Source organism: Panthera onca, chromosome C1 (genome assembly GCF_046562875.1).
Source record: "Panthera onca isolate mPanOnc1 chromosome C1, mPanOnc1 haplotype 2, whole genome shotgun sequence".
Lineage (NCBI taxonomy): Eukaryota > Metazoa > Chordata > Mammalia > Carnivora > Felidae > Panthera > Panthera onca.
In genome coordinates this window covers 63,322,950-63,338,251 of record NC_138346.1, presented here as the reverse complement: position 1 = coordinate 63,338,251, position 15,302 = coordinate 63,322,950, and the positions used below count along the sequence as shown (strand labels likewise).

The window sequence follows — 15,302 nt, the reverse complement described above, 5'->3', positions numbered from 1 at the left end:
GAAATAAGTCATACAGAGAAAGACAGATACCATATGTTTTCACTCTTATGTGGATCCTGAGAAACTTAACAGAAGACCATGGGGGAGGGGAAGGAAAAAAAAAAAGGTTAGAGAGGGAGACAGCCAAACCATAAGAGACTCTTAAAAACTGAGAACAAACTGAGGGTTGATGGGGGGTGGGAGGGAGGGGAGGGTGGGTGATGGGCATTGAGGAGGGCACCTGTTGGGATGAGCACTGGGTGTTGTATGGATACCAATTTGACAATTAATTTCATATTAAAAAAAATAATTATAAAATAAAAAAGTGGTCTTAGAGTGATAAAAATAAATAAATAAATAAATAAATAAATAAATAAACAAACAAACAAACTTTTATAAAAAAAAATTAGTTTAGTCTTCTGAAAGTACCTAGTAACCTGCCAAATACTTACCTATTTTATGGTAATAAGGTGTAAGAACCGAGGCTTTTACATAATTGACTCCTCCTAATACCTCTGCTAACATTTTATAAATCTGCTGTTGTGCTCCATTCACGCTGCCAGTATCTTTATGAAAATAAAAATAATTACTTCACTTAAAATAGGTTAATCCATTTTTTAATAAAAATCATCCCAATTCTGCAAACCAAAAAACAAAGATTAGTATTTTCAACAAGAGCTTCAGTATAATACCATATGCAATGATATTAAATTCAGAACAATGTAAGTTCTGTATTTTCTACCAAAAGAGGATTAGTGTCCTAAATATTAAGAAATTCTTATAACACAAATCTCACCTACAAAACGGTTCTACTAAATAGGTCATGGCACTCACAGCAACTCTGGTGTCATGGTTAGGCTTAGCAAGGTACTACCTAAAGTTTACTTTGGAATTAAACTTTGCTGTCTGACCCAAAGAAAACTCAAACCTTTATTATACTGTTGTTGGCAGAAGCGGTCATGAAACCATGGAATCTGATACTCAGGGCACTCCAAGCAGACAGCTCTATTTAACTCCATAAGACGTAATTGGACCCTCATACTTAAAGATGAACATAAAACTGAAAACAAAAATAAAATATTAATGGATTTTAACAGGTTTTTCACATTCATTTATTCCCATTATTTGTTAGTACTTTTAGTCTCATATTATAAAATCATCTCATTTGCACACACACGCTTTATATTTTTTAATTATTCAATGGTTTGATTAGGAACAACTCCTATGTCATTTTCACTACTCACAAACATTAGAACTACATTTTTAAAAATACAACCAAAGAATTTTCATTGACCTAATATTTCACATTAGGAACCAATCCTAAAGAAACAAAGATGAGGTCAGTGATTCATATATAACACTCAGTATTTATAATAATGAAGAATTGGAAACAACCTACATGATAACAAATGCTATCACATTCACATCATGGCAGATTATATAGACACTAAAAAAATCATGACATCAAAAAATACTTAATGGCATGCAGAAATGTTCAAAATATAGTTCAATGACCATAGGCAACATACAAAAGTGATATATAAATAATCCAAATTTTGTTTTAAAATACAGATAGATATATAAACACACACACAAGAACAGGAGACAGACAGAAAAAAAAGATACACTCCAAAACATTATTTAAAGGGGTAGTTTCACTTGGCAAAAGATGATGAGTAATCTCTTACTTTCGTTTTTATACTTTTCTATGTTTTCCAAATTTTCTACAAGAAGCAGGAAATACTTTTATAAACAGAAAAACATATATTAACATTCGAGTGCTTCAGTAGAGGGAGAGTTGAAACCTGGCTAAAAGCACAAGTAATAATTTGATAAAATATAGATACATACGTTCAAGTTGAGAATCCATTTTGGCTAAGAATTTAATGTTAAAAATAGCCTGCAGCAGATCTTCTGGAAAATATTCAAGTGTGGCCAAAGAGAAACCAAGAAACACTAACATGAGAGGATCCAGTACACCTAAAACAAAATTACCATTAAAAAATTCATAATGTACAGCCACTTCACATATACATAAGTACACACTTTATTCAGTTCAAACCAAGTTTTTAAAAAATAATACAAACACAGCCTTTTTTAAATACAAACACAGCCTTGACAAAACTCATCTATACTGTTAATAAGACAGGATAGTGGTGAAGTGCTTACATCTGGGTGGGAATAGAGTAGGAAAGGGGGACAGGAGAGAAGGATACTGTGGTAATACTCTGTTTCTTCACCTGGATCGGATTCCTTGGGTGATTCAATTTGTATAAATTCATACTACATGCTAAGGATATGTAAATGTTCCTGTATTATTATTTCACTTCCATAAAAAGTGTTTTAAATTGCTTTGAAAAGAGAAAGAATTCAAAACAAAAGGTCAATGGTGTATGTAAAAACTGGTCCTAGTCTTCATAAATTGGTAACAATATAATATTGTTCAGAATGTGTTAGGTATCCCAGCGCCTGGGTGGCTGGGTTGGTTGAGCCACTGACTCTAGATAACCGCTCAGGTCATGATCTTGCAGTCATAAGATCAAGCCTCACATTAGGCTCCTCCCTTTTTCTCTGCCCTGCTCTCTGCCTCTCCTCTGCTCGTGTGTGCACTCTCTTTCTCTCTCTCTCAAAATACATAAATAAACTTAAAAAAAAGAGAATGTGTTAGGTGTCATTCCAACTTTACATATATATTAACTCACTGAAATCTCACTTCAGTATACGGCAGGAACAATTATTACCTCCTCTTTGTAAATAAGTATACAGAGGCACAGAGAAGTTAAATGACTTGCCTAAAGTCACACAGTTAGCAGCAAGTGGAGGCTAGACTACTATTCTGTGCTGCTGTGTAGGGATCTCAAATATCCAGGCTGAGTGTAGACACATGTGAAGCTCAAATTTCATATAGCAGTTCTCCCTTTCCTGTCCCCCAACAGCATGACACATGTCCCAGAGTACAAGACTAAGGTTATTTAGCTGATTTGCCTCATCCAAGAGACATTTCTGATGAGAAGGAAGGGGTCCCTATTGACAGCAATATTCTTAGAAAGGACAACAAAGATGTTAAATCTTTTCTTCTGGATTTCTTTGCTGAGTCTATTTAATAAATCAAAATCAAGTCATAAATGAGGTGAATAGTAACCTGTCAAAATTATATTTATTCAAAATAAAGAAAATTATCATACCATTATTTAAAATTTTACTTATAAAAGCTCCCATGAATTTTCCAAACATTCTCTTAGTAAGTCTTAAAAAATCAAAGCTGTATTTCTCAACCTTTCTTCTCTTAAACATTTTATTTAAAAAAAAAAAAAAAGGATATGCTTTCATTTCCTTCTGATTGACACAAGACTGAACAACTGGGAGAGCACACTCTAAGTCTCAGATTCAGGTCTCCTCTTTCTACACATAATTCTGTTACTAAAAAAGGGTGTATATGAATTCCACACGGGCATACGCCCATTCATGACTAAATATATACATATCACAACAACCCATTTTACTTATCTATTAGCAGACAAAGTAGTATCAGACATAGTTCTCATATCATAGTATCGGTCAATGACAAGAGAATGGAAAAAAAACCAGAATATCTAGATTATAAGAGACTAAAGAGGTATCATCCTAATGCAATAGGTGGTCCTTGATTAGATCCTGGGTCCAAAATAACCACTCTGAAGAGTATTTGGGGAACCATGGGCTCTGTATTAGATATTAGGAACTACTCATTTTCTTAGGTGTGATAACAGTATTGTGGTGAAGAGGTCATTATTCTTAGGAGGTATATGCTGAAGCAATTAGGGGTAAAGGGTAACAACACTTACAACTTACTGTGAAATAGCTCTGCAAAAAGTAAGAGAGCAAGAGAAACAAACAATAAAGCAAATATGATAAAATGTTAACAATTACTGAATCTGCCCATTGAGTATATAGGGGCTCTTTGATTCTTTCCATTTTTTCAAGTTTGACATTTTTTCATAATAAAAATGCTTCAAAAATGGGTACAAACTTTTTTTTAGGTCTAGAACTCATGGCTGTTATGGTTACCCCTTAAATGAAGGATATCTCTTACCACAATGGCAATGGTATCCTCCAACCTACTTACTCAATGTACTGCCAAACAATATACCTACTTAAGTAAGAATTAAGGTGTTGAACGCAAATTCCAAAAAATTCATCACTTTGAGGTGGATCATAGTTCAAGATGCTAAATGGAAGAATAATAGGAAGGATCGCAAAAGGGTGGATCTGTATAAACAACAAAATGTTATAGTTTAAACTTCAGTAAAACAAAATTTTAACCTAATTATTATTTTGGCTAGAAATCTTTTTCTAACATGCTGAGAGTTAAATGAACATGCCTACAGTAAAATGATAAATGCAGCACTACTTATTAATTTTTCCACCCTGCTATAATCTACTTAATCCTACCACTAGTTTCTAATAACTCTAGTATCAACGCGGAAAAAATTAATCAGATAAAATGCAAATTAATTTTGTTAGGTGTAAAACCTATTCCAGGATTCATTAGTCATTAAAATGAATAGGAAATAGTATCACTACTTTCCATCCTTTCAGCGCATTATAGAGACTCATCATATAATGTAATTAAGGAAGCTAATTAGTTTATAATCATTAGCATTTATTTTTCTTTCATTGATTCATTTTTTAATTTCATTATTCACTCATTCATCCAAAACTTAATGACTGCCAGGTACAATAGATTTTTATTTTAATTAGGGAGAAATATTGTCTCGTAAGTAAAAAAGCCTTATCTGATATATACAAGAGATTTTAATAAGTGAGCTTCTTCTCACATAATCCAAAAAGCAGTATTTTACAAGTAAGTTCCAGAAACAAATCTGTAAGAAACCACACTGACAATTTAGGAATACACAAGTCAGTGTACAGCTTATATTTTTCTCATTTTTCACATTTGGGCTTTTGAATGGAGTCATTCTTAGTAAAAGTAGTATTACAGGATTATAGAAAATAAAAAGAAAATAAAAATCATTCATACTCCATTTCCTAATACAACTACTATTAAGTATTTCCTTCTAGACAATGAAAGTTGACTACAGATCCTAAAAACATTGTAGTGAACCAAAAGATGACTGCTAATCTCCCCAGATCTATACTGCTGGAGGAAGAAACTTTAGAGGAAGAACAAACTGTGGCACCAGACACTAGAATTTAATTTTTAAACTTCAAATTCCAATTAAGTTCTCAAAGTACTTACGATAAACACTTATTCTTTTAGAAACTGACAACTACATAAAACTCAATTTCACCTTTTCAGTCTGCTGAAGGACCACCGAAGCTATCCTATCAAGTAGCAAAGTACTGAGGTAGTTAGTTCTAGAAAGAAAAGATGCAATCTCAGCCACATTTTTGTAATTAATTTCATCCATCAAACGGTGTAAAGTAGCAACTGTTTCTTCAAGAAGTGACTCAGCAAACCAGTCTCCTTTTAAAGATTTAAGTTCTTCCCATAACAGATTCAAATTGGTGCATTTCTGTAGTCTCTGAAGACCATAGTGATCTAGTTTTTGAAGTAGTTTCAGCTGTTTCCCAGTAGTATTATCCAGATATGTGCGATCATAATGAATCCATCTTAAAACAGATGTGGCGAAACTATTCAGGTCAGTCAGGTCACATTGTGGTAAAACTGCTTCAATTCGAGATATCTCCACTTCATCTAGGTAAGGAGATGGAAGAATGGAAAGGGCATAGACCAGGATGGAAATCTCACTAGGTATAACACTAATTTTCAAATAACTATAAAGGAAGGGGGAGAAAATGAAAAGAACAAAATTAATAAATCAGCAACAATAATGAAATATATTTAAAGTCTGAATATATAATTATTATTATAATTAATAGATGTGGTAGGTTTAAAATACAAGTTAGTTTAAGAAGGGTTAGATAAATTCAAAGATGACAGGTCCACAAAGGATTACTAAGAGAAGTCCTAAGATTTTCTAAGCCACATCCCAAATATTTTACGCAAAAATGAAACCATAGTCCCTAGCAAACCAAAGATCAGTGTCAGAACAATGTTTCCAGTGCTGTTGCTCGTGACAGATTTGGGGCTCAAAGTTCGGTCTGACCTGTCAGGAGCTGGTATGACCTAGCATAGGCCCTGCCATACTGTGATCACTCGGTAACACTAGTTCCCTTCCCACTTCTGCTATATAGGAAGTCCAACCTTAAAAAAACAGAAAACACAGAACATACAAGTGACCCCATTTTCTACTCCTTTTTCCCCAAATTCCCATGATAACAGTCTCACCCCCAAAGTAAGAGTCTTGCCACCAGCATAGCAATTGTTAAATTGCAAATAAAAAACTGAGAACTTTTAAAGACTCTTTTGGCTTAGACGTACTAGAAGAAAAAATCAAATCTAAATTAAAACAAAGTTGTTGAGCTACTTTTTAAAATATTAAATTAGCACATTAAAATAATCATAATAGTCAATGCTAGAAAGGGTGCATCAACACAGGCATTTTAAACCTAAAAAGCAACAATATCATTTGACATGGTCAATTCCTGTCTAGGAAACTAGACTAAGAAAATAAACTAAAATGTGGGCAAATGTGAACCTATTTTGGGGCTCCTGGGTGGCTCAGTTGGTTAAGCATCCAACTTCGGCTTGAGTCATGATCTCACAGTTCATGGGTTCGAGCCCTGCATCGGGCTCTGGGCTGACAGCTCAGAGCCTGAAGCCTGCTTTGGATTATGTGTCTCCCTCTCTCTCTGCCCCTCCCCTATTCATTCTCTGTCTCTCTCACTCTCTCTCTCAATAATAAATAAACATTAAAAATTTTTTTAATTTTTTAAATATATAGGATTATGAAAGAAAAATAAATAAGATGCTAGCAAACATTTGTGTTATGTTAATTCATCATATTTTTACATGGCTAAAATTTAAAAACTAAATATTCAATGAGGGAACACTTAAGTGAATTATGATACAGTCATATGATGGGTAATATCCAGTCATTAAAAAGATTTACAAATAGTTCTAAATGATGTGAGAAAATGCTAAGTGGGTAAGGTTAAGGGGGGGAAAATACAAAACTAATCTCAACTAGGAGGGACAAAAAAATTTTTTTTCAATATATGAAATTTATTGTCAAATTGGTTTCCATACAACACCCAGTGTTCATCCCAAAAGGTGCCCTCCTCAATACCCATCACCCACCCTCCCCTCCCTCCCACCCCCCGTCAACCCTCAGTTTGTTCTCAGTTTTTAAGAGTCTCTTATGCTTTGGCTCTCTCCCACTCTAACCTCTTTTTTTTTTTCTTCCCCTCCCCCATGGGTTTCTGTTAAGTTTCTCAGGATCCACATAAGAGTGAAAACATATGGTATCTGTCTTTCTCTGTATGGCTTCTTTCACTTAGCATCACACTCTCCAGTTCCATCCACGTTGCTACAAAGGGCCATATTTCGTTCTTTCTCATTGCCATGTAGTACTCCATTGTGTATATAAACCACAATTTCTTTATCCATTCATCAGTTGATGGACATTTAGGCTCTTTCCATAACTTGGCTATTGTTGAGAGTGCTGCTATAAACATTGGGGTACAAGTGCCCCTATGCATCAGTACTCCTGTATCCCTTGAGTAAATTCCTAGCAGTGCTATTGCTGGGTCATAGGGTAGGTCTATTTTTAATTTTCTGAGGAACCTCCACACTGTTTTCCAGAGCGGCTGCACCAATTTGCATTCCCACCAACAGTGCAAGAGGGTTCCCGTTTCTCCACATCCTCTCCAGCATCTATAGTGGAGGGAAAAAATATTTTATACACACATATGTAAGTATTATCACAAATGTATATATATCACAAACTGTTGTCAGTGGATGAATGAGTTTAGGAATGATTTTTATTTTCTTCTTTATACTTTTTTCTATTTTCCAAAATTTCCAAAATAATTGTTATACAATGTTTGGCCCAGTGCCTGACACAAAGTAGGTACTCAATTAGTACGAAATGAGTATTTTATTCTTAGAGCCACAAAAAATAAATACACCCTTTTATGTAAAGGGAAAAACTTTATCTGTCTGCAGAATTGACCTAGGAGATAGAACTCTCAATATTTGCCAACCTTGTGATACTTGTCTAAAAGTAAACTCCCAACAGATACAATCTCTTCAACCTCCACTTGATGTTTTTCCTGGAAATAGTTCCTCAAATTCCAAAACTTACACGTGCATGTGTGTTCACTTACAATATCACCACATACCCACCAGTATGGCTAAAATTAGAAAATAAAAATATACAAGTGTTGGCAGGGACGTGGAATAGGAATGCTCACATTCTGCTGGTAGGAACATAAACTGGTACAGATACTCTAGAAAACCATTTACCAGGATCTACTGAGGATGAACATATATTTAATCTATGAACCAACAATTACAATCCTTGGTAAATATCTACAGAAGTGCATACATATATCTACTAAAAGATATGTATGAGGATATTCATAACAGCACTATTCATAATAGCCAAAAACTGGAAACAAAATATCCACCGCCTATAGAATGAATAAAAATATTTTTGTTATATTCTTACAAAGAGAATACCATACAACAAAAACATGGGTAAATCTCATAAACATAATATTGAGCCAAAAGACGCCAGACACAAAATAGGCAAAACTAATCCATGCAGTTAGAACTAAGTGTAGCAGTTAATCTGGGAGACAGGGGAAGCAGAGTAATGAGGAGAAATGTACATTACATTTCAATATAGTAAAAAAAAAAAAAAAAAAAGCCACCAAAACCCAACATTATTCTAGTAAATCAGTTCCCTGTGTTCTCTGAATGGTTTCAGGAGCTATTTATATAAACATCTATGTGAATAGTTCAATTAAATTGTGTTCCTTCTAACATCTACTTAATATTGCTTGCACTGAAATAGGGGAAAGTGAGCACCTATGATTTTCATACAACATCTCCCAATTAGGGTTTGGATAAAATTTTAAATTACAGAGACATATAAGGGCCATCCCTACTCAGAGTTACTAAATTTTAACATTGTCATATTTGCTTCAAGTCATTCTATAAAGGAAATAAAACATCACAGGTAAAGTGGAATCCCCTTGTATGATCCCACTTCTGCTCTTACTTTTCTGTTAACATACCTAGAGGCAAACAGTATTCTATAATTTAACTTTTTAAAAAACATTGTGCAGACCAAATAAACCATGTCCCTGGGTCAGTTTATGATAATTTAGAACATAAAATTCTTCATTCAGAGGCTAATAAAAGTCCATGCTATACGTGAAGAGGGTGAGGAAACAATAATCCTGCATATTAATACCTTGATAAGAAGGAAGTTATTTCTTCAAGAAAAGAGTGAACTTTCTAACATACCTATTAAGCTAAATTTTCACCTGATAAAGTGCCACCTCTTATTCTTTAGTTCAAATCCTTCTTAACCTTAACAGCATATACCTTTATTATAATAAAAATCATTTTGAACTACGTGCCAGTCTTTTGATTAATCGCATAGAATCCCATGTCTGGTCTTCCAGGAATCAAACTAAATCAAACTAGTATAGAAAAATGGAGGGGAAAAAGATTAATCTAGCTTTAGTTTCACTCAAGACATTATTCTGATCATTAAAATAAAAAAATTTTAATGGAAAACTCCATTTTGGCTCCATTTCCATAAACATCAATGGAAAACTAACTTCCTAGTTGAAATACAAATGTTATATCCATAGAAAAGCAGAATATGTTCAATTATATACAAAAATGCTTTTGTAAGTAATATTATTCTTAATATCTTATTTTAAAAATTAGAAATTAAAAAATTTAATATGTCTTAAGACAATCTTAACATGCCTTAAAATAGGCAAGTAAGCAGACTGAAGGCCCCTAAATATGAATGCTCCCAAATGGAGTTTTGCCTTGTTGGGCAGCTCCAATTTTTCGTAGTTATTCTATTCCTGCATGAAAGGAAAATGCCTTGGCTTTTGCCGTTATTCATGCCTTAGGGAACTCCTCGCCCTACTGGCTTCATTTCAAAATATACCAAGCATGAGCACTTGCAAAATGGGTATTGGAGGAGACAAGTGTGTTAACATTTTAAATAATAAGCCACATAATTCTGCCTCCAAAAGTTCCAACTCTCTACGTAATCAAGCAAAACAGATGTTGAGTCTAGATTATAAAATAAATAAACACTTTGATTTTAACCTTACCTATGCAGTAATTCTCTGAGTTTCACAAAAAGCTCTTTATTTTGAAAATGGAGAAAAACCAGTGCTCGAGTTATCTTCAATAACTCTATTGGTTTATAGTTATCCAAATGTTTATGCAGAATTGAAGCAATTCTAAAAAGAATGATAAAATATGTTAAAAATTCATTCAGTTATTTATTAAACATTTACTGAGGAGCTCTTTCATGCCAGACATACACTGCTTTAGAGCAATGAATAAAATAAGGTTTTCTGTTCTTTTTTTTTTTTTAATTTTTTTTTTAACATTTATTTATTTTTGAGACAGAGAGATTGCATGAACAGGGGAGGGCCAGAGAAAGAGGGAGACACAGAATCCAAAACAGGCTCCAGGCTCTGAGCTGTCAGCACAGAGCCCGACGCAGGGCTCGAACCCACGGACCGTGAGGTCATGACCTGAGCCGAAGTCGGACGCTTAACCGACTGAGCCACCCAGGCGCCCAGGTTTTCTGTTCTTGAACAGCTGTCTCAAGAAGGTGACAGAAATGTAAACAACAAAATAGAATGATATAAGAGCTATCAATGAAGTGTGAATGAAATAATATTTAATTATTAATAGTAAGAGGAGGAGGGCGCCTTGATTGCTCAGTTAAGCATCTGACTCGATTTCGGCTCTAGTCATGATGTCGTGGTTCGTGAGTTTGAGCCCCACACCGGGTCTACACTGACTCCCTCTCTCTCTGCTCTTTCCCCACTTGTGTGAGAATTCTCTCTCTCTCTTTCTCTCTCTCTCTCTCACTCTCTCTCAAAATAAATAAATAAATATTTAAAAAATAATAATAGGAGGGAAAAGCATAAAGTTTCACTTTCTAAATAAAAAACAACTCAGAAAACAGCCATCATCTTCCCCCAAAAGAAATCTTTATCAGGATTTACTAACAATTAGCAAAACTGATTTAATTTTCTTCCTTAAATCCACTGGCCCTCTAATGGAACTGATTAAAAACCATGAGAAATGCACCAAGAAATGGGGCATAAGGAATACTTTAAAAAGGAACATATAATTGATAATAAAACATTAAGTATATATCTGAACTATGTATTTTTATTTTTCTTAAATTTCAAGTAAAAGAAAGACAATATATGGAGGTATGATTTCAAGGTAACAACTGTGGTATGAAACAAATCAAGTTCACGTAGGTGCCCTCCACTTTCCAAGACTAAAATGTTCTGGCTTGAGAATAACAATAGCAGCAAATGAAGTGAAAAATACTATAGACAATTTAAAAATCCCTACCTTAAAAAACAAGCTATTTAATAAACAATGCCTTAAGTGTTAATTCCTTATTTCTTCAAAACCAACAGCTAAATTATAGAAAAAAATATAAGGCATCCTCAAAAAAAAAAGTTACTTATGAATGACAACTAAAGATAAGGCCATGAATTTCAGGAAAGACTACTTTTTATTCAGATGTGAATTTCTGCTTTCCATCTCTTCCATTGCTCCCATCACTGCCAAGGCTTGCTGGCTGGTAAGCTCCTCTGACATTAATAATATAGTTGATTTAAGTCTAGAAGAAAAGAAAAATATTTTTATGTTGAATAACTGATGATTAGCCTATGAAAGTTTCGGTTTTTTTTTTTTTTTTAAATAACAGTTCTGAGGTAATAAAAAGAAATAGAAACAAAAACTGAATTCTATATATAATTCCAATTTTCTCCCCACCTAATAGGGGATAATATAAATATAATTTTATAAAGAAAAATATACTGTTTTCATCAAAGGAATTAGGCTTCAGTACAATCTAATCTTAAACTGTCTCTTAAAAAATACAGACAAAAGGTTTTTAAATTGATTTTCAAATAAGATAAAGTTATAATGATTATAAAATACAATAATTCAGTGAAATTCAGGACTATAGAGCTAAAGAACTAAAAATTGGCATTCTAACAATATCCCAATTATTCTAAATTGAGTAAGATCTGATCAGGAAGTCAATATACCTGCATATTAACAGAAATCTTACCTACTAAATACTTGCTGTGACATTATAAACTGAAAATTTACAAAGATGATCCATTTTGAAACCATCCAAAATTGCACACTAATACAACTATCTATATATAACTGTATCTTTTAGAATAATTTAGAACCATTCATATTGGATAGCTCTACACCATCCTTTTCATCAACCTTATCAAACATTTTCAAATCCAGCTTCTCCTCAAAGCTTTGCCCAGTCATTTATTGTCTATATTTTTCTCTCATTTTCCTGTCTACTATCTATACCACTAATTTGAGTACTTATTCATAACTATATTGCAGTGTCATGGTATTTATGCAATTCAATTATATATACATTTCTATCCTTCCAATTGGAATATAAACTGCTTGAAGGCAGGGACCTAGTTAAATTCAACTTCTGTACTGCTTTAGAATATGAGATTCCAACAGTACTTAGTGACCAAAAATAAATAATTAAAAAATAAAATTCCAATAAAAGCTTTTTAAGTAACCATCTTGTTCCCATCTTCATACAGTCTCTTAAAATGTCTTAAATGTCTTCATATAATTCACAGGACTCTTAAAATTAAAACTCTCCCTGTGTGTCCTTTGCTAACAGAGTAATAATGATGCAGATACCTCTATTATGCAACTCCTGGAACCCCTGCTTAACTGAACCTACTAATCATACTTATCTCTTGGCTCATACCTAGTAATCATTCATTAACTTAATGTTTGCTCATCTTTATATCTGAAATAGTCCTATCTACATCAGTGTCAGGCAAAACTGGACATTTTTTAAAGATAGGAGATAGATAAAATTCACTCAACCTAACAAGGGAACACTTACCAAGGTGCTGAAGAAATGCCTTTGATGACAAATGTGAGGATCACAAAGCACAGAATGGTCCATTGTTAGCACTAATATAATTCTGAATATTCCACACCCTATACTGGGGGTGGGAGAGTCTTATACCTGTGTGTAAAGCCTATCAAATAGCCCAGGAAGGGAGAATAAAAGCACTTAAGCGGCATTCTCCACAGAGAATATCCATCTCCCTCATCCTTTGTGTTCGCCACCACCAGGAAGTCATTGGCCCTTTCTCAGAATTTAGCAGTAGACTAGCAGTAGAATTTAGCAGTAGAGATGTAAATTAGAACATTCAGAGAAAGCATCAAGGAGCAGACATAAGAGATTATTCTCCCTTCCAGGACTGCATGGGGGTGACATCTGTGCCTTCTAGAACTGCAAGGAGGTCTAAGCTTGCAAGGCCCCATAGAGTCTCAACAAGAAAAATAAAGCATTTTTAGCCAAACTTACTGTTCCTTTTCTTCAGGTCCTGCCATGGGTCCCAATGCTACAAACAGTTTTACAAAGCTATGAGGGTGATTGAACAGAGAAATCATCTCAGTTAGCCTCTTTTTAGCCATTTTAATAAATTCAAAACTATGAAACTGTAGAGAGTGGTATAGACTAAGTATTTTACTGATGGAGTCCAAATCAAGGTGGTTCATATTGCTTAAAAATACCGTATTACACCTTTCTAATAGTGGGTAATAACTATATTTAATATTTCGAAGAAATTTTACTATTCTTCTTGCAACGTTGACCTGCGAAGAATCTATGGTATCAAAAAGATGTTCTGTTTTGTTCACTAATTGGTCTTGAAAACGTTGTGATATTAAAGAAGATATGTTGACCATCAATACAGACAAGGACCTAAAAAGGAAACAAATGCAAAGATTTTTACATTATTTAAGAATAAAAAACAATTCTAAGACTAAATGATTAGATATGGAAGAGAACTAGTTAAAATATTACAGGTTTTATACCACAAAATTTTTCCTTTACTTATGGGACTTGAACACACATCTAGTAATTAAATGCCTTTAGATTTAAAACAAACAAAAAATACATCGAAATAATATCTTTTGTTGAGTGTGTGTAATATCTCATTCTATAGATAACTGCCTTGAAGGAAAATATTTCAGTGAAATTCACTCAGAAATCACTTTGGACCAATTGCCTATGAATGCGCCATTAAAAGTCTCATTTTATATTTTTGGAAGTAGACTTCGCTTTGTTGCCCCTTTCTCTGCATATCTGTTATCTTACTAAAAAAAAATCTTGGCAAAATGTCTCTTACTAATAAATTATTTCATATTTTTTAATGCCTCATGCTAGACAGATAGTAATATATGACAGTAAGTACTGAACTTCAGGCAGCATTTAATATTTCTTCACCAAAAAATACTTTTAAGGAACATAACTCTTCCAGGTATTAAGGAAGACATCAAAATTACAAAGGTGAAGTTCCTGCTTTCAAAACGCAGGTGTTACACAACACAAAAACTGAGCCTGAGTGGCTCAGTCAGTTAAGTATCCAAACTCTTGATCTCAGCTCAGGTCTTGATCTCAGGGTCATGAGTTCAAGCCCCACATTGGGCTCTATGCTGGGTGTGGAGCTGATTTAAAAAAAAAAAAATCAGAAAACTACAAATATAAAGCATCATAATGCACCAAAATGCATAAGGAATGCAAAATGTAAAATACATATAACAAATGTTTGGGGATGATCATTAGAAAACATCTACAGAAAAGACATAAAAATGTAAATATAAAAATATCTCAATCATTAGGATAGGGAAATTATTTACATTTATTTTTGTTTCCAAATTTCTTCAACATTTTCAATAAAATATATTTTAAAAACCCAGTTGTGAGGCGCCTAGGTGGCTCAGTCCATTAAGCATCGACTCTTGGTTTTGGTTCTAGTCATGATCTCACGGTTGGTGAGTTCAAGCCCCACATTGGGCTATATGCTGATAGTGTGGAGCCGGTTTGGGATTCTCCCTCTCCCTCTCCCTCTGCCCTTCCCCCATTCACTCTCTCTGTCTCTCTCTCTCTCTCTAATATAAACAAACTTAAATAAAAATTTTTATATTAAATTAAAAAACTCAGTTGTACAATCTCTGGCTTCCCTACTCAAATGTTTAATGCTAACATTAATTAGTAACCTATCATTGCTATTTCACTTAACCATAAAACCCCCTGAAATGATTTTTTAAAACTGTATATTTATTTGTAATTGTAGTTTGGAGTAGGGAAATGTCCCAAGATTTGACTAGA

General features: G+C 33.7%; 1 protein-coding gene across 3 annotated transcripts in view; it reads right to left on the bottom strand.

Annotated features, from left to right (window-relative positions):
- FASTKD1 (FAST kinase domains 1) overlaps positions 1-15,302 on the bottom strand; it is a 51,633-nt gene that overhangs the window by 13,323 nt on the left and 23,008 nt on the right. For 2 of the 3 annotated variants that reach the window (XM_078451165.2, XM_078451166.2), the window contains exons 5-12: positions 13,494-13,892; positions 11,628-11,738; positions 10,192-10,323; positions 5,271-5,757; positions 4,113-4,227; positions 1,831-1,959; positions 908-1,039; positions 432-545 (exon numbers count right to left, since the gene is read on the bottom strand). In XM_078451165.2, coding sequence (XP_078307291.2) covers positions 432-545; positions 908-1,039; positions 1,831-1,959; positions 4,113-4,227; positions 5,271-5,757; positions 10,192-10,323; positions 11,628-11,738; positions 13,494-13,892 — 1,619 coding nt within the window. The remainder of the gene's footprint in view (positions 1-431; positions 546-907; positions 1,040-1,830; positions 1,960-4,112; positions 4,228-5,270; positions 5,758-10,191; positions 10,324-11,627; positions 11,739-13,493; positions 13,893-15,302) is intronic. The other variant, XM_078451167.2, reaches the window with a different exon arrangement.